The sequence below is a fragment of the Platichthys flesus genome, chromosome 6 (assembly GCF_949316205.1).
Source record: "Platichthys flesus chromosome 6, fPlaFle2.1, whole genome shotgun sequence".
Taxonomy (NCBI): domain Eukaryota; kingdom Metazoa; phylum Chordata; class Actinopteri; order Pleuronectiformes; family Pleuronectidae; genus Platichthys; species Platichthys flesus.
Genome location: NC_084950.1, coordinates 617,501 through 641,830, shown reverse-complemented (window position 1 = coordinate 641,830; position 24,330 = coordinate 617,501). Strand labels below are relative to the sequence as shown.

At 46.4% G+C, this 24,330-nt stretch overlaps 1 protein-coding gene across 2 annotated transcripts; it reads right to left on the bottom strand.

The window, feature by feature from the left end:
* Positions 1-463: 463 nt before the first annotated feature.
* Positions 464-20,739, bottom strand: phf21ab (PHD finger protein 21Ab). 2 transcript variants are annotated; one of them, XM_062389088.1, is made up of 19 exons: positions 20,285-20,739; positions 17,108-17,147; positions 16,291-16,342; positions 15,940-16,029; positions 15,108-15,140; positions 14,938-15,003; positions 11,829-11,981; positions 11,298-11,534; positions 10,415-10,510; positions 8,595-8,921; positions 8,284-8,397; positions 8,160-8,211; positions 7,982-8,061; positions 7,666-7,726; positions 5,280-5,386; positions 4,708-4,863; positions 4,328-4,403; positions 4,141-4,244; positions 464-1,575 (listed from the first exon to the last, which is right to left on the bottom strand). In XM_062389088.1, the coding sequence occupies exons 3-19, from the start codon at positions 16,330-16,332 to the stop codon at positions 796-798; spliced, it is 2,574 nt and encodes an 857-aa protein (XP_062245072.1). In that variant the 5' UTR covers positions 16,333-16,342; positions 17,108-17,147; positions 20,285-20,739; the 3' UTR covers positions 464-795. The 2 variants fall into 2 exon arrangements, with proteins under 2 accessions (XP_062245072.1, XP_062245071.1); XM_062389087.1 differs by lacking the exons at positions 10,415-10,510; positions 20,285-20,739.
* Positions 20,740-24,330: the final 3,591 nt, after the last annotated feature.

Genomic DNA, 24,330 nt, shown 5'->3' with positions numbered 1-24,330 from the left:
GGTTGGGGGGGGGGGGGGGGGGCACTGGGTAACTGGTGCTCAGGGAAAGTAAGTTTGGGTTTTGGCATCGGCCTCTTAAATCACGACAGGTTTTTCACTGGTCACCTGGATTGCTCGAGGACTGGGAAAGGTTTACTGCTATTGGCCGATAATAAGGTGACTGTTGATGGTTGAAGGGATACGGTTGAGGTGGAGGTTCGTAAAGAAGCTTCCGGGCTGGGGGTTCAGGGGTTCAGAGGTTCAGGGGTTCAGGGGTTCAGAGGTTCAGGGGTTCAGGGGTTCAGAGGTTCAGGGGTTCAGGGGTTCAGGGGTTCAGGGGTTCAGGTCTGTGGGATTGCAGAAGTTCATTAGGACGAGGGGATGAACAGGTTCTCTTTTCTGAACTCTATCACAACACTGCTTTTTAGACCAGTAACACCAGAGGTTAGGCTCTGTGCTCCTGGTTCTTTGTACCCCAGTGAACTCATCTCCCCCCCGCACAGGACAGCTCAGGGGCCACTCTCACAGGCACCGGGGCCATGGATTAAATCTGCTCTGAGCATTGCCACCACTTGCCTCCATCACTAATTGGCATGATGACTCGAGCACGTAGATCGTTATGTGACGCCCCCCCCCCCCCCCCCCCCCAGAGCCATGTGACTGGGCCTGTTAATCTACCATAGACACAGTCTGACAATACAATGCAAACAAACAACATTTATACAGATTGGCAACTTCAGGGCACCATAGGGTGCAAGCAAAAGTCTTTTTTTTTTATATATATGTTTGAATTCCCGCAACTCAAGAGACATAGAATTACTTTATTTTGTCCAAACTGCTGACGAGAGCTGGCAACGAATGCTGGGAGGGTTCTGAGGTTTTGCTGTTGTTGGTGTTGCTGCCGTCACTGTCAGCGATCTCCTCCTGCTTCTCCTCCACTGCTGTTTCTGGAGGGTTCACGGCAGACATCTTGTTCTCAGAGCTGGCGGGGGGGGTGCAGTCTCCTGCAGGGGGGGTGCAGTCTCCTGCAGGGTTGTGGTCCGGGCAGGCCGACTCCGCTGTACCGTTGGTGGTGGCGACCGCTGAAACCGTCGAGGTGACGGGATGGTCAACCACCGGAGCCGTGTCAGACTTCACCACCGAATGTGGACCCGTCCCTGTGTTACCTCCTCCTTCTCCCCCTGGTCCTCCACCAGGCCCCATCTTACCCCCTGGTCCTCCACCAGGCCCTACCCCGAGGCTGGTGTCTGGTTCTGGGGCCGTGGTGTCTTCCGGGCTGGGCTGGAGGTCGGGGCCTCCTCCCACTGCTGCTGTCTGGTTGCTGCCGGCGGCTCCGTTCTGGTCCTGTTGGTCACTTCCGTTGGTGTTGGTGTTGGAGGAGGAGCTCACAGCCGTAACCTTCTCCACACAGGTGGCTTCTGGAGCAGCTTCAGAACTGTCCTGGACTACGGCAGCGGTGGCTTTACCCTCCGTCTCTGCCAAAGCTTTGTTGAAGTTGAATGCTTGGATGAGAAGAATGAGGTGTTTGACTTTGTCCAGGGAAAGCTGCATCTCCTTCTGACGAGACAGGATGCCGTTTTTGGTCTCCATGCATTTCTGATGGAAGAGGGACAACACTCGATTTAATGTCACAAGCCAGATGATATTTTAACAGGAGACACGCAGGAGACACGCAGGAGACACGCAGGAGACACACAGGAGACACACAGGAGACACACAGGAGACACACAGGAGACACACAGGAGACACGCAGGAGACACGCAGGAGATACGCAGGAGACACACAGGGGACACGCAGGAGACACACAGGAGACACACAGGAGACACGCAGGAGACACGCAGGAGATACGCAGGAGACACACAGGGGACACACAGGAGACACACAGGGGACACGCAGGAGACACACAGGAGACACACAGGAGACACACAGGAGACACACAGGAGACACACAGGAGACACGCAGGAGATACGCAGGAGACACACAGGGGACACACAGGAGACACACAGGGGACACACAGGAGACACACAGGGGACACGCAGGAGACACACAGGAGACACACAGGAGACACACAGGGGACACGCAGGAGACACACAGGAGACACACAGGAGACACACAGGAGACACGAGACACGCAGGAGACACACAGGAGACACGCAGGAGACACACAGGAGACACGCAGGAGACACACAGGAGACACACAGGAGACACGCAGGAGACACGCAGGAGATACGCAGGAGACACACAGGGGACACACAGGAGACACACAGGGGACACACAGGAGACACACAGGGGACACGCAGGAGACACACAGGAGACACACAGGAGACACACAGGGGACACGCAGGAGACACACAGGAGACACACAGGAGACACACAGGAGACACGAGACACGCAGGAGACACACAGGAGACACGCAGGAGACACGCAGGAGACACGCAGGAGACACGAGGCACGCAGGAGACACACAGGAGACACGAGACACGCAGGAGACACGCAGGAGACACGAGACACGCAGGAGACACACAGGAGACACGAGACACGCAGGAGACACGCAGGAGATACGCAGGAGACACACAGGGGACACACAGGAGACACACAGGAGACACACAGGAGACACACAGGGGACACGCAGGAGACACACAGGAGACACACAGGAGACACACAGGAGACACACAGGAGACACGAGACACGCAGGAGACACGCAGGAGACACGCAGGAGACACGCAGGAGACACGAGGCACGCAGGAGACACACAGGAGACACGAGACACGCAGGAGACACACAGGAGACACGCAGGAGACACGAGACACGCAGGAGACACACAGGAGACACGAGACACGCAGGAGACACACAGGAGACACGCAGGAGACACGAGACACGCAGGAGACACGCAGGAGACACGAGGCACGCAGGAGACACGCAGGAGACACGAGACACGCAGGAGACACGCAGGAGACACGAGGCAAGCAGGAGACACGCAGGAGACACGCAGGAGACACACAGGAGACACACAGGAGACACGCAGGAGACACACAGGAGACACACAGGAGACACGCAGGAGACACACAGGAGACACGAGACACGCAGGAGACACGCAGGAGACACGCAGGAGACACGAGACACGCAGGAGACATGCAGGAGACACACAGGAGACACGCAGGAGACACACAGGAGACACGCAGGAGACACACACGAGACACGCAGGAGACACGAGGCACGCAGGAGACACACAGGAGACACGCAGGAGACACGCAGGAGACACGAGGCACGCAGGAGACACGCAGGAGACACGCAGGAGACACGAGGCACGCAGGAGACACGCAGGAGACACGAGACACGCAGGAGACACACAGGAGACACGCAGGAGACACGAGACACGCAGGAGACATGAGGCAAGCAGGAGACACGCAGGAGACACGCAGGAGACACACAGGAGACACGCAGGAGACACGCAGGAGACACACAGGAGACACGCAGGAGACACGCAGGAGACACGCAGGAGACACACAGGAGACACACAGGAGACACGCAGGAGACACGCAGGAGACACGAGACACGCAGGAGACACGCAGCAGACACACAGGAGACACGCAGGAGACACACAGGAGACACGCAGGAGACACGCAGGAGACACGCAGCAGACACGCAGGAGACACGCAGGAGACACACAGGAGACACGCAGGAGACACACAGGAGACACACAGGAGACACGCAGGAGACACGCAGGAGACACGCAGCAGACACGCAGGAGACACACAGGAGACACGCAGGAGACACGAGACACGCAGGAGACACACAGGAGACACGCAGGAGACACGCAGGAGACACGAGACACGCAGGAGACACACAGGAGACACGCAGGAGACACGCAGGAGACACGAGGCACGCAGGAGACACGCAGGAGACACACACGAGACACGCAGGAGACACGAGGCACGCAGGAGACACGCAGGAGACACGCAGGAGACACGCAGGAGACACGAGACACGCAGGAGACACACACGAGACACGCAGGAGACACGCAGCAGACACGCAGGAGACACGCAGGAGACACACAGGAGACACGCAGGAGACACGAGACACGCAGGAGACACGCAGGAACCAGAGAGTGTGGTGTCCCCTCTGGTCTTTGTGTTGCTGCTCTGGTTCGCCTCCCTCTTACCGTGATGGAGTTGCTGAGCTGCTTGACTCTCTGCTCCAGCTGCTCCCGCTCCACCTTCAGTTCAGAACTCCACTTCATCAGTTTGAGTTTCTCCTCTTCTTTAGCTGAAACAGGCAGTGAAGCAGAAAGCTGTTAACGTCACTGTGTCTGTCGCAGATGTTTTAGGAGGAAGAGAATCTGTGGTCACCTTCTTTGTAAGCGATGTAGGAATGAACGATGGCCAGAGTTCCAGGCCAGGGAATGGCGTCTTCTTTTTTCAGGATCTGAACAGAAAAGCTCTGAGTTGTAACAGAGGCTAAACCTTGGAGAAGATTTTAAGGAAGATAAAATGTTCACCAGCCTGTGGTGAGGCTGAGGAGGGACAAGCAATGAGGCGGATGGATGTGAAATGCAATTCTTCACTGACAAAATGAATGAGACAGGAGTACAAAAAAACAATACTGCAGTATGTACATGCTTACAAAGGATTGAACAGTCGTAAAGCTCAGCTACTGGCCCTGATCGGCCATGTCTGGACTGCACTACCCGTCCCCCTGTCTCAGGATCAGTTTCGGCTGCTGCGGTTACCTGATCTTGGCATTTTGGACAGATCCACATGCCTTTAGGAATGGTTTTCAGGGGTGGATCCAGGCAGTCCAGGTGATAAACACGAGAACACGTGTCGCACATGAGCAACTGGCCACTGCGTCTGCACACAGTGCAGAAATCCTCATGGATGTCTCCCTGTGAGGAAGAATTGGACCAATCAGTTTCCCCGCTCAACTGAGCCCCACCGACCATCTGTGGAGAGGCAAGGCAGGGGGAGGCGCCGTGATCTGGTTTAGTGGAGTCAGCCTGCATGTCTAATGGACATGGTGTGTTCATTTACTGAGCCCACAGAGAGGTTACTTGACATTTGGGGGTTAGGATGTGTTCTGAGTTATTAATAGTTATTAATGAGGACACTGTTCACTTTGTAAGACTGAGTCAAAGTAAAAAATCAACTTATGACCGATGATTATCACATGGACACAACAAACTCATGGTATGTTTGTGGAGGTCTCAGGGGCAAATGACTGACACAGCTACTGGGCCAACAGGACTGTGTGTGATGGGGTGTCCAACCCTCTGAGCTCTCCGTCTCCCCCATCGTTACTTACATCCCCAGAGCTGGGGCTGGGCAGGGGGAGGGGATGGACGGGGCTGGAGGGGGAGGTCGGAGTGAGGCTGCCCAGCTCCGGGACGCTGCTGTATTTGGGTGGGCGACCTGGGTGAAATGAGACAGACAACAAAGACGGAAAACAAAGAAAAAGAAAGATGGAGAGGGGGAAAAAACAAAAACAGTCTGTATGACATACCTTGGAAAGGGAGTCTTCGTTGGCTAGCATGAGCCAGGGGAGCAGTAAGGGAGGAAGAGGAGGGAGAGGAGTCAGAAGCACAGACAGCAGTGTTAGTGCAGGAGACTGGCTCCATGCAAGCAGAAGCCGTGCACGAGGATAAACTACTGACGTCGTCTGTGAAGCACTCAACAAATGGACTTGAGTCAGATGTTAACACGTTTAATTCATCACAGGCTGGGATGTTCGAGACACCTTCATCGCTACAAGGGCACGTTCTACCACGACCCCCCCGCTGACAGAAGAAGTCCACCTTAAATGTAAGTTGGTTTCAATTAAAGAGTCATTTAAACCTGCTACATGTGAATGCTAGCAGCAGCTAGCGTCCTACACGTCCACAGACCTCACACTGAGGAAAGGGACATCAGTGCTTTTTGAGTCTGGACTTTATCCAAAAGGTTTTTTCTGGATGTTCAAAGAGTGAAGCTCAGACAAAGAGTCCCTAAGTCCCTTCCACCTGCAGCTAGGACAGTTACCAGCTCACCATCAGTCGTCTACTGACAATGGGATTCTATCTTTTCCACCTGAAAGCAGCAGCTGGATGAAGTGAGTGTGATGTGTGAGTGTGAACAAGAGAAAGTTTCCTCCTTCTCTCCCTGAGCGTCTGTTCTCTGTGACTCTGCTGAGTGGGTTCCATCTCCTGAGAGAACAACTGACTGAGAGTCACAGACACAACCAGCTGAAGAGAGAAGCTGAACTGAGATCAGTTAAAAACACTCTGAAGTTATTAACAACCAGAGTGCATGTCCAGTATTCAGCAGGAAACTGTGAAACATGAAGAACTCTGAACAGAGTTTGGTAGATTTGTTACAACCAGTGTTTTTCCTGGAGGAAAGGATGGTGAACCGAGCCCCCCCCCCCTCCTATGTCCCCTTAGTCCCCTGACAGAGTGAAATGAGGTCTTTTCATACATCTCAGTTATTTACTGCCCTTCTCTGAGTCTCTATCAGTCGCACTGCACTACCACTATCAACTGCCTATGTTGAATTTGGCCTGGGACCATCAGTGGTTTCCACTGTCCTAGAATCTGTGTGGCTGCAGGGGGCGCTGTTGCTCAGGACAGTTACATGGTGTTGCGTCACAAACCCTGAACATGGTAGTGTCCATATTTAAACTATAGGAGCTCAGTAGCAGCCTGTTGATGAGGGACGTGTTAAAATCTGACATGGTTTCAAATGTTCTCCTTTTTCTCTTGAAAAACCATAAAAGGAAAATGTTGAATTATTCAGTGTTACGTGAGAATCCTCTAAGATTAGTAATTACAAAAGGGCAAACAGGAAGTGGAAGCTTCTACAAATCAATTTTAGTACTTTGAGGTGTGATATTATAAAAAAGTCAATCCATGTTAGTTGTGTTATTACCTGGAGTCGTGTTACCAGTCCTACACAACCCTATTACTTTAGTCTAGTCTCGTCCAATTTAAATTCGTCCAATCAGAGAAGCAAATGGAAACGAGAGAAACTTGTGAAACAGCAAAGCAAAAATCTAAAGATGGATCTGGTTTGAAAAGTCAAACGATGAACCTGTGAAAATGTTCAAGCATATTTTTACCTCTTCATCCTCAGACGCTGCTTCACACTGACACTACTGATTCATTTCCATGAAGATCTAGATATTGATCCACAGGCTCTGGACGATTTAAACTACTAACCAACTTGATCAACTTTCTAATAATCAACTGATCAACCAGTCGTTTGTGGTCAAACCAAAGTTCAGCTGATAATCACCGGCTTCACACACACAGACACACTACTGCTGCTCAAACTAAGAGTCAGAGCCTCAGAGTCGCTGGTGTGCTCCACAGATTATTCCTTGGATGTCGTAGTAACATCTTTCTCTTTCTGCCCCGGGCCCGGTGACTCAGGGCAGTCTTCTCCTAATCGATAGTTCGGCCACTAAGAAAAATACAACCACGCTTCTGGGAACAGGCGAAGAAGAAGAACACAAACGGTCTCGGCTCGTTTCCTGTTGCAGGGTTGTGCGACTCCTTGTCTTGATAATCTGCTCATATAGATTTCTGATAGAGGTTTGGGTTGTTTCCTTCAGAATCGTCTTTATCAACGGTCTCTGTTACACCCCCCCCCCGACTCTAGGGACTGTTCCAGGCTCGGTTCTGTTTCTAGCAGGTTAGAGCAGCGGTCGTACGCACCTCTCTTTCTGGTCCCCTGGTGCAGAGGACTGTTCAGGTAGCTCACTGCACTCTTCTTCCTCTGAGAGAAGAGGAGGAGAAAAGGAGAAGAGGAGGAGACACATGTTCATTACACAAATCCAGCTCCAACACAGGAGCTGTCAAAACATCTATGACATCTTATCAGTATATAGATTTTTTGTGGATGTATGATCCACTTTCAAAAAAAAATAAATGTTCATCTAAACCACACATTGGCTTTTCAGCTTCTTGAACCTCTTTGTTTTGTTTGAACTGATCGATGTGTCGGGTCAGGGTCAGGGTCAGGGTCACGTACCTCAGGTTCGAACACGGCTCCGCTGTACACTGGGTTGGCCGTCGTTCTTCTCTTTCGCTCCTGTCTTTTGCTCTGAATTTCTGCAAATTACAATTGTCAGAGTTTGAAAGCAGAGACCAAAACACTAACCAAAAGGTGTGTGTGTGTGTGTGTGTGTGTGTGTGTGTGTGTTACTCACCTTCCAGGTGGTCGTGTGTTACGAGCCCCAGTGACACCATGAAGGCCAGTTTCTACAGGACAAATATAAAAACACATTTATTGTGAAATCAGTGGTCTGCCCAGGCGTCATGTGTCCTTCATACCTCTGGGTTCTCCTCTCTCTTGGGTCTGGGAGCTGGAGACGACGGCGGAGTGGAGGAAGAGGAGGGGAGGCTGACGACCCTCCTCTCTGCTCCACCTCCGGATTTAACGGTCTGCTGAGGAAGAGGACGAGGAAGAAGTAAGGTCAGGACAGAGGTCATCATCAATGTATTACAGCTGAAGCTTCAAATGTTTACAACATCTTTGTACAGTGTCTAATTTAAAATGAAAACATATTTATTGTCCTTCAGTCTCGATGTCTTCTAGCCTCTGTTGTCCCAAGCGTCACACAGTCTTCACACAGTCCTCTTACCATGGACTCGCTGGTCAGGCTGCTGATCTGGATCGGCTTGGCAGGAGTCAGGGCGGGGCTGGGTGTGTGGGCGGGGCTGGTGAGGCGGGTGGGTGTGGCGGAGACGGGCGTGGTGATGATGATGCCCGTCAGCGGCGTGGAGCCGGTCTTACTGCAGGGCTGCCCGTTCACGATGCGGACCTGGTGGATGGGAGCCGCCGAGGACAGCGAGGACAGCTTGGTGGCCAACATGACGGGCCGCTGGAGCAGCTGGGGGGCCGCCATCATGGGCGGGGGAGGGGCAGGGGCAATGGGGATGTTGGTGGGTGTGGCCGGTTTGGGCCTGACCTGATGACAACAAAAAGCCAATCAGCAAACAGAAATAAAATCAGCTCAAACTGCTGAGTCGACACTGAGGAGCTCCGCCCCCCCACCCAGTGTCCTCACACATCACACCCCCACAGCAGTGATCACACAAACCTAACCCTAAACCTCATTCTTCAAGTAGCACAAATTGTTCTGTTTGGCAATTTTTTAATCAATGTTTAGTTTATTAATTATACTGAGGTAACGCAACAACAACTAGCTGCTAACAGTTAGCACAGGGGCTAGTCGGTTAGCATTAACAATTTAACTCTAAAGCTAAATAATTTTTCAACCCACTGCTGGAAGCTGAACACCAACCTCCCCCCCCCCAAAAAAAAACATGACAGAGAACCTGTGGACGCTTCTGTCGTCATAGAAACTCAAAACGTATAGTTTGTCCAGTTTGAGCGAGTAGAGAGGACCCCCCCGATGTGAATATAAAGTATTTGAATAAAAAGAATATGAATATAAAGTGTGTAGATATAAAGTATCTGAATATAAAAAGGCATTCTAGGGTAAAGTGAACAACAGTGTGAAGCACTAGTGAACATGGGATTATTTAATGCTCAGTTTCTAACTCAGAACCGTTCAGCTGATCACATGGACCGAGCAGAACGTGCTCTACCCTGAAGAGGAGAGAGAGAGAGAGAGAGAGAGAGAGAGAGAGAGAGAGAGAGAGAGAGAGAGAGAGAGAGATGGATAAACGGTCTGACCATCTGGGAGTTGAACCCGGGACCCGTTGCTCAGGGCGTATCTGGTAAGTTTATCGGGTCACCTGATTTTAATCGTGCTGAATTCGAGTGTAGTTTGAAACAACAGTACTTTCTTTAACTGTATTTACTAAGACTTCTATTTGGCCTATGACCTTTGACCTGTGAATCCTAAAGGCAGATCTTTATTGAACAGAACCAGGTGATGTATAACAACAATGCTGGACATTTAATGAACAACTCCTCTTAAAAAGGTATAAACTAAAGTATTCATAGATTTTCTATTATTGAAGTGAAACTGGTCTACTTGTACTGCTGCTGGTTTTTACTAAGACAGCAACTACTGCCCCTGAAGCACTGACCAGCGCAGCCAGAGCTCCCAGTGACGTCGCTCAGCACAGGCACACAGCAACATGACTGCACCTACTGGGTTAAACACACCAACAGCCAGGAACACAAAATAACACAAAGCTGCAGGAAAACAAGCTCTTACCACAGAAGGTAAACACACAGTCACACAAGCAGGAAACCTTTGATAAAACCTGATCACAGGTCAGTTGGAAAATCAAAAGAAGCACAACGAGAGGAGAAGAGATGAGAAGAGGCAGCACAGAGCAAACAATGTTTTAGTGCCACGGAGCAAGGCATGAGTGTTTGCTTTGGTGCACTCCGGCCCTCTGCTGGAGAGTAAGCAAGTCACCTCAGGTGGGCCACACACACTGATCTGGGGTAAGGGTTTGGAGGCGGGTCTTACAGGGGACGCACCTGTGGCTGAAAGGTGGGTCGAGGCGTCAGTCTAGGAGGAGGGACAAACTGAGGAACTTTGATTGGCTGGGCAGTGGTGTTGGTGGTGGCCTGCACCTGAGACAAAACCACAGCAGATTGTGGATCTGTGCTGCGGTCACACGTACATGTAGGCTGATGTTTGACTGACATGTCCGCTGCTGTGAGTTCTCCTCCTCTGACAGCTCTACCAGCCAATAGCAACACATCTGTGCCTCACAGCAGAGGCTCTAACCGGCCGGTGAGCTGGTTCCCAATGAGCCCTCTCCCAAGTGGAGGCTACATGTTGTTAAAGGTGCCCAGTTCCAGGTGGTTTCCAGTAATATGTGAAGTAAGAGAATGACCCAGATGATGTGCGGGTTCAGTCCCACCTCTGGATCAGTCTGCAGCGTCTTCTTCATTAACAGTGATGTGTATACGCTCGTGAAGGTGACTGCTTCACTCACAACCTAAGGTGCCATCATGTGGTTTCATCTGAACCACACCGCCGCTGGATCCCAAACAGAACCTCCATTATTAAATGAGTTCATTCATCAGTTTGCTGGGAGTCCGGCACGATGAACCCTGGGCTCTGTGGTTTCAGACCTGTGGCTACGTGAGAGCAGCTGTCAGACCGGTCCTGAGACCGGTCTGACAGCTGCTCCCACTGCAGCTACGAGGCCACCCCCCTCACCACGCGTCATGTGATCAGAGACACACTGTCACTCAGAGCAGGTTGGTTTAAACGCCACAGCTCTACAGACCACAGTCTAAAAGCTGCTCTACATCCAGGAGCTGTGTCCAGAGCACCACACTGATCACTGCTAGTCAGACTAGAGGAGGGCGATGGTGACATGTGACTGGACGAGGAACTAGAGGCTCTTACCACAATGGCGTTCTTGGACACCAGTCGCACAGGCTCTGAGCACTGATTGGTCAGCTTGCTGGCCACCTGCAGGTTGATGGGGCTGTTCTGCGAGTCAGGTTTGCAGATAGCTGTGGTTACCATAGCGAGAGTGGGGGGGCGCTGTGGGAGGACGCTGCCGGGCAGGGCGGCCGTGGTGGCAGCTTTCAGCACCAGAGGTAGCGTCTTCGCGGTGAGGACCGGCGTCACTGTCAGCGCCTGCAGAGGAAGAGTGAAGCCATGATTCTGACTTCTACTTCAGTTACGTTTCATACATTTCCCAGAATGCAACTGTGGCCACCCTGGATTTCTCTACGTTACCGTTGAATGTCAAACAAAGCAGGTTTTTTCTACTACAGCAAAACGATAGTTTACTGAGCAACAGCGCCCCCTGCAGCTCTGGGGGTTTTATTGGGAACCATTTTCAGGTTCTGCAATTTCTTCTCAACTTTAATAAACAAAAAACATCATGAATCGTGTGTGTGTGTGTGTGTGTGTGTGTGTGTTTCCGACCTGCTGCAGTCCTCCAGGTATCTGCTGGCTCTGCAGCAGGTTGATTGGCTTGATGTCGCCACCTCCTGGAGGAGTTTGGATCTGCAGCTGTATCTTGGCCTCAGGTTCCTGTTTCACCAGCAGCTCCTTCCTCAGCTGCTCCACCACCTTTTTCTGAGGAGAGAAGAAGAGATGAGGACGGATGAGAGTGACTTGTATTGTAAAATTCGTTGTGTTCTATACACAACTCCGTTTGTCTTCACCAGCCACTGCAGTTTCAATCTGTAGACCCATGAGGTCACTGTGACCTTTGACCACAAACATCTTATCAGTTCCAAATTTGAAGAAATGCCTTTGATGCATTGTGGGGACTGGGGTGGAAGTATAACCTCGTTGGCAGAGTTAATGACCAGTGTGGGCTGCTGGAGTTTAACCACCTCTCCACTGGTCAAGTGGTCTGATGTTCCGTCACCTTCAAAACTTCCTGGAAACTATTTTTCATTCAGCGATAAATCACAGATTTAAAAACAGAGTCTGCATGCGCCTGTTTTAAATGACAAACACTAAATACGTGTGAGTGTGGAAACCTCAAGATTCTACATGAAGTTCTGTGTTTCCTCAGGGTATTTAAAAAAACATTTGTTTTATTAAAACTATAATTCTTAAGACACTCGCCTGCATCAGCAGTTTGAAAACCACTGCCCAAGGGTTCATGTTCTCTACCCTGACTAGAGCAGCGTGGCATCAGTTAACCCTTCGACGTGATGAGAGGCTCTGGATGCTGCTTCTCAGAATGAGCACTCTTCATCTCAGTAAATTACGAGGGAGAGGAAACTTCCTCAGTTCGACAGCCTGCAGGATATTTGTCCCGTTGAAACTTGTTCACAGAGAAAACTCGTTTAAATTTACAATCACCAGGTTTCAGCTTGTCCCTCACAAAGTATTTCACCTGCACACAACGGGTGTGAGTCTCCTCACAGGACACATCAACAACCTCACGACAACGAATGTGCTTGGACAACAGTGATAACACCTGAAGTCTCGTTTCTGTAACGAGTCACAAGTAACAACTCAGTTTCTCTCTTTATAAAACACATTCATGTTCTTAATAGTGGATTTTATTAAAAGGCACCAATTCCTTTTCTACTGTTCCAATTCTACATTTATCTCAAAGCAGTGAGAACAAACTGCTTCACAACGAAACATGACAACAAACACACAATGTGCAGGCAGGAGATAAAAATAGGATTCAGGCCGAAAGCAGTTAAAAATAAAAAACTCCAGACAAATAAAAAAAACAAGCGAAACAAAGACGACGCTCAGCTGAACACAAACACTGAAGAGCTTCTGAGGACTTTTTAAAAAGCATCATTACTCGCCTCAGCTGTTCTGTCCCGACTGACCATCAACACATCACCTCAGACCCTCAGACCCTCAGACCCTCAGACCCTCAGACCCTCAGACCCTGACCAGACTCAACTGAACATCTAGAAAACACTGAGAAGTTCATTATTCTTTAAAGAGAACATAGTTTAACAACAAGCAGCTGTCACTCGTGAAGGGCAACTCTCATTCCTCTCAGTCAGAACTTGATTCACTCGGTCTCAAGTCGTTCTGCTCCCGGAGCTGAGCGTGGACGTAGCTTACGAGAGTTTGGAGTTGTGTCTGTGCAGTATCGATTAAACATTGTGCGTTTTGTCGTTCTGGAAGTTTTATCTCAGTTTTACAAAGTGTCTCTGGTTTGTGCTCACGTTTAAAATCCACACATCACCAGACTCCTCGTTGAGTGAAACTTTATCAACCTCCTGAAACACTGTCTACGACTAATTCTTAACTGTTGAGCCTTATTGCTAAATCAGCAAATGTTACACATGAAGTTTTTCTTTCCTTGTGTAAAATACGTTTGTGTGTGTTTTCTCAATGTGTTAAAGAAGATGGCTTCACTTCAAACCAGAGGTAAAGACTGTTGGGAGGAAACCTGTTGACGGTTTTTATTTCTGCCTCCAAAGCAGAAACAGGAAATAGCTCTGCACTGCAGTGTCCGGGTTCATATTTCTACTTGAATATTTTTCCCAGATGTATTTTTTGTGGCCATAGTGCTGCTCATTGAGGAACTCCTGCGTTTCTCTAGACCTTTTAAGGTCTGGACTTGATTTGGCCTTTGAAGAGCTTCTATTTGTATTCATTAGTTTTTTCCAGGTAGTTTGTGAAGCAGTTTTTAACCTTGTTAAGATAAGTGCCATATAAATAAAGTTTGTGTTATTATAATGAGGCCACAGTCACCTCCGAAATGTAATCACTTCATCTTTGAGTCCAAGTGGCAACCGATCAAAAGTTGAAGAGATTCCCTCAAGTCAGTTTTATATCACATTGAAGACAAAACGGGTTTCTGAGGCCACTGTGAACTTTGACCTTTGCCCACCGACAGATGATGAGTTCATCTGTGAGTCCGCGTGAACATGTGTGAACTCCCTTCAGACGCTCCTGACATTTGACATTCACCAGGCAAAACATGCGTTTGAGAGGTCAGTGACCTTTGACCACTGAATTCTAATCAGCCCCTCTATGAGTCCAAGTGAACGGTACCAGATCAAACTCTCTATGGGCAGTCCTAATATATATCACAGGAAGGTGAGGTCCCTGTGACCGTTGACCTTCATCTTTGAGTCCAAGTAAGGAATGTGAAGACGTTCCCTCAAGCTGATCTTAAGAAATCACATTCAGGAAAAACAAACACACTTTTTCAGCTCGCCGTGACTTTGACCTTCAGCCTTTTGCTACCAAAATGAAATCCATTTATCTATGAGTCCAAGAAAATATTTGCACCAAATTTGGAAAGTTTCCCTCGAGGCATTCCCAAGATTCCTTGTTGACGCCACCGACGGCCGACATTATGCAAATATAATAATAATAATTTATGAAAATCACCATAATAAAAAAATGTTCAGAATTGAAATACCTATGGGAGAGTTAAGAAATATTTAGTTCATGTTTCTAATCTTTTATTGATGTCAGATTTATACTTTTGTACCTTTATCATTCATTCATGGTTTATTGACTGACAGAACCGTTCAGGTCCAATCACAGCCTGTGTGTGTCTGTGTGTGTGTCTGTGTGTGTGATGATGTACCTGCTTCTCACTCAGGGCTGTGATCTTTGCTTGGAGTTCGTGCAGCTGCTTCTTCAGATCAGCGTTCTGAAAAACAAGAGGCAGAGGGATTGAGCTGAGAGCCGGTGTGAAGCCAGGTGTGAACTGGTGTTCAGATCTGAGTCCTGGGGACAGGAGGTCGGCTGGTTTACCTGAGGGTCCTGCTTCATCTGGGCAACGAGTTTCTGTAGAAGAAGACAAGACACAGTTAGACACATACAAATAACAGGGACACCTACTGGTCACCACGGAGAACTACAGCCTGCTGACACTCATTTCAATAAAACAGAGGCGCTTGAGTATTTCTCAACCTTTTACTTTTACTTGACATTTTAACACAAATATCTTTTATAACTTTCTACTCCTTATTTTCAAAACAGGATCATAACTTTTGTGTGAATGGATTTGAGTTGAATCATGTTTTAGTTTTCTCATCATCGAGCGCTGCCTTCCCAACATCAAGACACAATCCCGCCTAAATGGACGATTACAGACAATTGCTTGTTGTGTGTCCATCAGTGCAGATCACACAGAGATGAAACACAACATAAGAGACACATCGAGACGAAACAGACAAGACAGAGACTCAAAGGAGGAGGAAACCACATCACTGACGGCAACAAAGCGAAGCAACACAACCTTCTCACTCTCTGGACATGATGAAGAACACTTCACTCCACACGACTCATCCTCCCGGAACATTTTACCACGTCACAAATCTTCTTATTTTAACCGGTTTTTAGTTGATTGAATTAAAAAGTAAAATAAAAAAAATGGTTTAAGTAGAATCATCTTTGAACTACATTATTTGACTGAATAAGGATCACCATGTTTCTGTGTTTTGCTAAATTAATTAAATCTTTGTTATTAGACCATTAGGTAAATTACATGGTAGATACGATGCAGTTGTTGAGCTCATATGTCAACATAAGAAACATATTGATGACAAATGATGTGAAATCCTGGTGAAACACGGGAGCTCACCTGATGGATCTGGATCTCCACCTTCAGAGCCTCCTGTAATGTCTGTAATTCCATCATGGATCCAGTCAGTCTGCCAGCCGATCGATCAGCCTGGAGACACACACACAGACACACACAGGAGAAACGTCTTAAAAGACAGCTCAACAGAAAGCAGCAGTATCGGGGCTGGGGTCACAGCTGTGGTCATAAAGACTTCCTGTGTGAAGCTGACAACGACACGCTGCCTTCAAGGTCAAACCAGGTCAAACCAGGTCACAGGAGAAGCACCATCACACACTGAACGTTATGCACTAAAGTTATTAATATTACAAAGTAATCACACAAGTACTATTTCTGTAACTGGGTTTTTACCTTAACACCGTGTCCAGTAGGAAAACCATCCAACTGAAGCATTAAAGTGCCGCTGGAAACAAAACATTTACAATTAAACTCAACTCTTCATTATGGTTCAACAGGTTGCATGAGAATGTGTTGAATAATAATCATATGCAATCACAAGAGGTTGTTATCGTCATCTTCCTTTATAATAATCTAATCCAAGGCAACTTGTCACTTCACTTGTTAATCAAAGTAACTTTACTAACAAAACATTCAACGTCTCTTTCTGTTACAATAAATTATTAACTCAACGTAAATTCAAAATTCAAATGACAAGTTTCATCAACTTAATTTTTTACCAATAATGTGACAAAATTACAAAAACAAATGTTTATTTCAAAAACGTTATTCAGAAACTAATCATATCTTCTTCTTCTTTTCAGAACTTTTATTTCTAGAATTGATCTTTAATTGTTTATGTATGTTGCTACTACTACTATTATTTAATTACTGAATTAGTTACACTTCAACTACATCATTACTAGCAGTGTGAATGAAAATAAGTTATTTGCATTAAATCAGTTAAATTCAATCCAATTCAGTTAATTACATAAAAAAAACTAAACAATTACAATGTTACTGGATGTTTAACTAAAATAATGACATGTATGTTATTTTTATTAGTAGTAAATAACTTATCTAACTGACACATTTTAATCAAGTTAATATCAAAGTAAAATAGTTAGATGAGCATTAATAGATCTGTGATTATTAAATCAAAAAACATATTAACCTGTTTGATTTCTCTTAAATGAATGATTGTTTAATTAAATGAGATTTGTAGACTCACCACCTGGCTGTGGGACTGGACTCCACCCTTCTGTGCTGCCCTGTAACACAGAACAATCACACACTTACAAACCCAGTTTGAAACAAACCAGTGTCAGCGCAAAAAACTAACAAATGACCACCTCTGATTCTTTATTAATAAATATTGAAAATGCTCAAATTAACAATTTATATATTAGCCATGAAACAAGCCACAAAGTAAAGTCCATTCATGTTTCATTAAAGTCATTTCTAGAGTGAAACTGTGAAATACTCCTGGTTTCTGCAGATGAGAACATTCTTTGTCATATTTTACAGGGATAGAAATTGAGAAATAAATAAATAAATTGAACATTCAACTGAATATGTTAAGTTTGAGCTGTGAACAGACAGATCAGATTAAACAAGGAATCTGGATCAATCACCCGAGGCTGTGGAATATTCTGATGTGAACATTTGACATTTTACAGATGAAAGAAAAATAATCCAGAGATCAATCAGAAGAAAAAGTTTCTGTCCAACTCTGCAGCACATGACTGTAAGAAGTCAGAATATTCAGTCCCATATACTGCTGAGATCAAAGGTAACAGACTTGATTTCTTATAAATATGGAATATAATAACTATACAATTAATCATAAATATAATGTTTAAACAGTTAATGTGTATAACTCGAAAATGTTTACCTTTAAAGAAAGATGTCAGTATAAAGTAACACATAATGGAAAAACTCAAAAAAGAAGGACAGTTTACTTTTACTCAAGAAAAAGCTCTGAACACTGCTGAGTACATTTACTCATGTAGTATTCTGAATACTTTCCTTGACTACGGAAGTGTAGTACTTTCTACTTCACTACATTTGTATGACATCACAGATGTTTTCTCATTGTGATTCACTCTACACTGGTTTCTTCCTGCTGTGGTTTTTTGTCTGTCAGATTTATTCTGACATTTTTATGATGTTGACTCCTCTGGTTTGTTCATTAACCTCAAGTACCTACAAACTCAAGTATCTGTACTTACAGTTACTGAACATAACTGTAAGGAGTATAGTTCATGTATCTGGTAGATTCGACTACTTGGTTAGCAGCAGCATGTGAAGGAGGGCTGTTTGAGTAATTGCTCCCAGTGTGGTACTCGGAGTAAACTCCCATCAGATCTTAAGAACCTGAAAACTAGCACTACTTCTACTACTGTGGTATTATGATATTACAAAGGATAGTACATTATTTCCCTCTGAAATGTGGTAAACAAAAGTTTGATGTATTGTGAAATGTAAACATTCAAGTATAAGTGCATTCAAATTTGATTTAAGTTCAACACTCGAGTACAATCACTAGTACATCCAGTACCACTTCCGTTACTACTACTAGCACAACAACCATTACTAGCACTACCACAAGCATTACTAGTACTACCACACCCATTACCAGTACTACTAATCGCATTACAACTACTACCACAACCATCACTAGTACTACCACAACCATTACTAGTACTACCATTAGCATTACTAGTACTACCACAACCATTACTAGTACTACCACAACAATTACTACTACTACCACAACCATTGCTATAACTACCAGAAGCATTACTAGTACTGCCACAACAATTACTACTACTACCACAACCATTACTATAACTACCAGAAACATTACTAGTACTACCACAAGCATTACTAGTACTACCACAACAATTACTAGTACTGTGTGTCTCTAGATGTGTGTATGTGTTTGTACAGCTTCTTTGTGAGGACCAGTTGAGCATACAACCTACAGAGTGAGGACATTTAGGCCGGTCCTCACTAAGTGCCCCCCCCCCTTTAATAGACTGTTGGGGGGGTCAACACTTGGTTTAGGGTCAGAATCCGGTTTAGGAATTTAGTTTGGACGGCTAGGGTTAGGGAATGCATGATGTCAATGAATATCCTCACTAAGATAACTGTATAAGTGTGTGTGTCTGTCTCTCTTTCTCTGTGTGTGTGTGTGTGTGTCGCTCTCTCTCTCTCTCTGTGTGTGGGTGTGTCTTTCTCTGTGTGTGTTTGTATGTTTGTGTCTGTCTCTCGGTCTATGTCTGTCTATGTGTGTGTTTGTGTCTCTCTCTGTGTGTTTGTGTAGATGTGTGTTTGTCTCTCTCTCTCTGTGGTGTTTGTATGTGTCTGTTACTCTCTCTGTGTGTGTGTCTCTCTCTCTGTGTTTGTATGTGTCTGTTACTCTCTCTCTGTGTGTGTGTGTCTGTTACTCTCTCTGTGTGTGTGTCTCTCTCTCTGTGTTTGTATGTGTCTGTTACTCTCTCTGTGTGTGTGTGTGTCTCTCTCTCTCTCTCTGTGTGTTTGTATGTGTCTGTTACTCTCTCTCTGTGTGTTTGTGTGTCTGTCTGTTACTCTGTGTGTGTGTCTATGTTAATTGCAGTAATTGCTCCCCGGGTGGGACATGAAGTTTTCCGGATAAACTTCCATCAGATGCCGCAGCAGAGAACCGGAGCTAAGATGGAGGTTTTATTTCCCAGAGCAGTGAAGTGAGAACAACAAATAGAGGAAAGTCTTTGAATGTTTCCAGAGACATTTTGAAAATGTGCCTCTTCAGGCGCCTGGACGCCGGGGAACCCCTCCGTCCGACCCGCCTCGGTCCATCCCCGCTAGCGGAGCAGGACTCGGGGCTCGCCGGGCTCTAGAGCTCCGGAGCCGCGGTCGGCGCACCGGACCGACCCCCCTGTCTCCGCGGAGGCTGAGGGACGCCACCGAGAACAAGTGGATAACGTTAGCAGTAGCCGCTAATGCTAGCGCCGCTGCTAGCCGCGCTGCTAACGCTGCCAGCCACGCTGATAACTTACACCGAAGCGAAATAAAGCCGCGGGCCGCGGGGAGAGGCTCGAACACGGCGGAGGAACAGAAGCCCGCTCGGTAACAGTCCCGAAAGACGCCATCTTTCAAGAATTGTGACAGCGAGCGGCCGTCGCTGGCTCCAAGTTGCCTCGGCCCCTTGTCCTCCACAATATCAACTCCTAGAATAAGAAACAGAGCAGCTAAACACACAGAAACACGCCGGGCAGCTGCACCCAAACAGCGGCGCTAGCTCGCACACCTGCCCGCAGACTAACGCCCGCACCGCGGCTCGGGCGGGCCGCGGCTCGCAGGTAAAGTTTGACAGGAGAGAAAATTAAAGTTATGAAATTAAAAAGCCCCAATGTGCACTTACTCAGCAGCAGTCCTCCTCCAGATTAATGAACAGATCTGCGTGTCCGCAGCCGATCGTCGGTGAGCTCCGGCCCCGCTGCTCGGCCGCTGCTCCGCTCGCACGCGCCGCTGCTCCGGAGACAAAACGACTTTTAGAGAAAAAGAGTAAAAAGAGAGAAACTGAATCTAGAAAACAAGAAGAACTCTTCTTCAATCTCATTCAGCCCGGCCGCAGCACCGCGCAGATCCCTGCGCCGCGGCGCTGGAGGAAGGGGGACAAAAACTCGTCCACCGACCGAACCCGGCTCGGTTCTCCGGCACCGAGCGGCCGACGTGCGCGGCCAGGTCCGTGGAAGCTGCTCCGATGGACCCGATGGACGAAGCGACGCGGCGGGGAAATGTGTTCGGAAAGCGGACTAGTTTTTGTGTCGGTGCGGCGAATTTATTTCACTTTGCCTAAGGAACGGCGGTGCTACGACTCCCATTGCCTAGGGAAAAAACCCGGATGTAAACTCACTGAAACTCTATGGAGAGAAAGTCAGCGCGCGCGCGCACATGCACGCGCTTCGAGGAGTTGAACTCAGCAGAGCAGTTTGTTGTTGTTTATTTTATTTTTTTTAATTATGTAACCGATTATTTGTGTTTTTTCCTCAGAGGAGGAGCCGGATCTCCTCTTCTTCCTCCTCCTCTTCTTCCTCCTCCTTCCCCTCCTCTTTTTCCTTGTACTCCTCCTCCTCCTCCTGTTCTTACTCTTCCTCCTACTCCTACTGCATCTCTTCTTTCTCTTCCTCCACCTCCTCTTCCTGCACATCCTCTTACTCTTCCTCCCTCTCCTCTTCTTCCTCTTCTTCCTACTCCTCCCCCTCCTCCTCCTACTCCTACTCTTCCTGCACCTATTCTTTCTCCTCCTCCTCAGTTTCTGCCTTGTCAGATTTTTAAAACAAACAGGAAACAGACCTAGCAGCGAGTGCAGCTTTAAACCACTGAACTGTGAATCTTTCATGTTCCAGCAGAACTAAATAAATTAAATAAATAAATACAAGATAGACTTTCTTTTTTGATCTGTGATGTTGTATTTTATTATGATTTCTTTATTCTCTCTTCCCTTTGCAGTCTAATATTCTTTCAATTACCTTTATTGATACTCAATCATTAGTGGGAGACGTGTTCGCTGGTAAAAAAATCTATATAAAATATGAAACTAGTTTTATCATGAAACTTTAGGACTTTTTTTCTTGACTATTTTTTAATCAGGAATGTTGTGTTTATGCAAATTCATGTATATATATACATATATATATAGCAGCTTTAAAAATGCTTAAGAAAGAGGACACATCAACAAACAACAGAACAAAACATCAAATAGAATGATCTTTCAAATCACAGACAACAAAATGAAACATCATTTAAAAGTAAAGCTAAAGATCAAGTAACGACTTTTTCAGACATCTGATATTTGTCTGAATCAATATCAGAATTATTTATCAACGATGAATAAACAGATCTGATATACAGAGAGAGATGGAGACACTGACAAGAGGTGAGTGATGGAGTATTAAGACTTTTACTTCAGGTGAGGTCTGAAGACAGTGTTCAAAGTCAGGACCTGTTATACCACAGTCTCTTCAGCAGAGGGCGACACAACACAACTAGACCACATGAAGTGTGTGTCCTCTCACACATGTCTCTCTATAATTTTGAGGACACTCATTGACACAAGGCAGTACCTAGCCCCTTACCTAAACCTAACTCTCACCCTAACATCAAGTCTTAACCCTCAAACAGCCCAGACAAAAGGTCCTCACAATGATGGTATTCAACCAGAATGGTCCCTCATAACGGTAGATAGACACACACACACACACACACACACACACACACACACACAGATACAGTTTGGTCTGAATGATTGGATCGATCTTAAATCTATTGATTAGTTTCAGTGATGTAGAAAAACGATTTGTAACTAATCCTCCATCAGTGTTGGATTCATTTTAGTTGAACCACGAGAAAGACAACAATTTGTTAATATATTTACATTATGTTTAAACTCTGATAATACTTCATGTCAGTCACTGTAAACAAATAAACAGCTTTTAGTTTGTTCTTTGTCGATTCAACGCTCAGTTCAGATGCAGTGACACACAGACACCACCGGAGGGCGACACAACACAGATCAGATCAGAAACCGGAATATATATATATATATATATTTGTTTTATTTAGTTATATATATGAACCAAACTCTGCTCACTGCTCATCCAGCAGTGAGCAGAGTTTGTTTTAGTGTTTGTCTGTAGAAGCACTGTATGCTTGTTGAAGAACACGCATCAGTGAGATAAGAACGCCCAGAAATGACAGAAACCATCCGTGACATGTTTATTTAACGTCTACTAAGATTTTTTAGTTTGGTTCATCTGCCATCTGCTAACATGGAGGAGAAGGGTTTATGCCCTTTATTGCAGATTATCATTGTTACATTAGATTAGTTTGACTTGGTTTGACTGTATCTGACACTGATCTATCAGCAGCTGCAGCGGTGCAGTTAAAACAAAGACACAGAGTCGGACACGTTCTACTGACTGATCTGAAGGCGTTTGCTTTTTTAGTTGCAGATGAAACAGATGTTTGGAAACTCCTCTGTTTTTGCATGCAAAACAAAATCTATTGAGAACTTTGTCTCAGCTGAAAAAGTTAATTATGATGTCAAGTGAACAATTTACAGACTCACTAACTGTCAGGAGATTAGAGTCATCACATTGTCTCTAGAGAGAGTTAAACACACAACGTATTTCTTCTTTATTAATCAGCACATTCCAAATACTGATTTCTGAAACATAATACACGTCATGTGTGTCACGGAAGCCTTCAGCCAATCAGAGCAGAGCTGTGATGTCACAGAGGTGCTTCAGCTGGAGAACATCTGTCTGACTGGAGCCAGTTCACTCCCGCCATGTGTCCAGGTCACGTGACCTGGGGACATTTCGCAAATGTTGATGATGTCGGACAAAATTGTAACCATCATGCTTTGTGTTAGGATATAGACAGGGACAGGGACAGGGACAGGGATATATAACTTTGTACAAGCTTGTTACACGTGTGAAGAGACGTCTGGACCAATCAGCTGCCTCCTTCCTGTGACTGACAGGTGTCTGATGGTGATCATCACTTCCTGTTAACTGTCTCTGCTCTCATGATGTTTCCTGTTGCGTCTGCTTGCCTTTGAAAACCAGAGTCTGGTTTGTTCAACTCTTCTCAGAAGTAAGATCACGTCACGTTAAACCAATCAGGAGGCTTTCATGTCGGCTCCCAGCAGACCAGGCTCCGCCTGCCGCCGACTTCAAAGTCAAAACCAAATGACCAATACACACTTCACGCACACGCTCATTATTATGACTTAGATACATGTTAATGCTGACACACAGTCTCTGCAATAATAATATGAACTATATTTATATAGCATCTTTCAAAACAGCCATTACAAAGTGCTTCCCAAAGAGGACACAAAAAAACAAGACAACAAAACATCAGAGGCAAGAACCGATATCATACAATGACATATAAATAAAAGACAGGAACTGATACAGCCCAAATTATATATAAATATATATTATAGGGAGTCCCACTAGTTCACCATACTGCTGTGGTGTCTATAGCTTGGTTAGTAGAACATATCACAGCTGTGTGGGAAAGCACTTTAAGCTATAGTTTTATATTTCCATGAGGATCTGCTATCCACTGTCCAGGTCCAGGTCCAGGTCCAGGTCCAGGTCCAGGTCCAGGTCCAGGTCCAGGTCCAGGTCCAGGTCCAGGTCCAGGTCCAGGTCCAGGTCCGGGTCCAGGTCCAGGTCCAGGTCAGGGTCCAGGTCCGTCTGTGTGTGTGTGTTTGTGTGTAGGTGTGTGCCCCAGGTCAGTATTACAGAGACCATCATTGTGAAAATAAACAGGCTGATGTGATTTAGAGGCTTTTTACTGGAGGACGTGTCCCTACCCCACAACAACAAGTATGTTAGGTTCATGGTTCAAAAGAGGAGTTCTGGGTCTGGATCAGACTGAACCTGGTTCTGC

Bases quoted from the DNA above. Each gene is read 5' to 3' on its own strand.
- phf21ab (XM_062389088.1), bottom strand. From the start codon at position 16,332: ATGCTTCAGTTGGATGGTTTTCCTACTGGACACGGTGTTAAG. The intron at 8,922-10,414 runs GTGCGTCCCCTG...TGTTGTCATCAG, and splicing joins GACCCACCTTTCAGCCACAG to GTCAGGCCCAAACCGGCCAC. The intron at 8,062-8,159 runs GTGAGTAACACA...TGTAATTTGCAG, and splicing joins AACACACGACCACCTGGAAG to AAATTCAGAGCAAAAGACAG.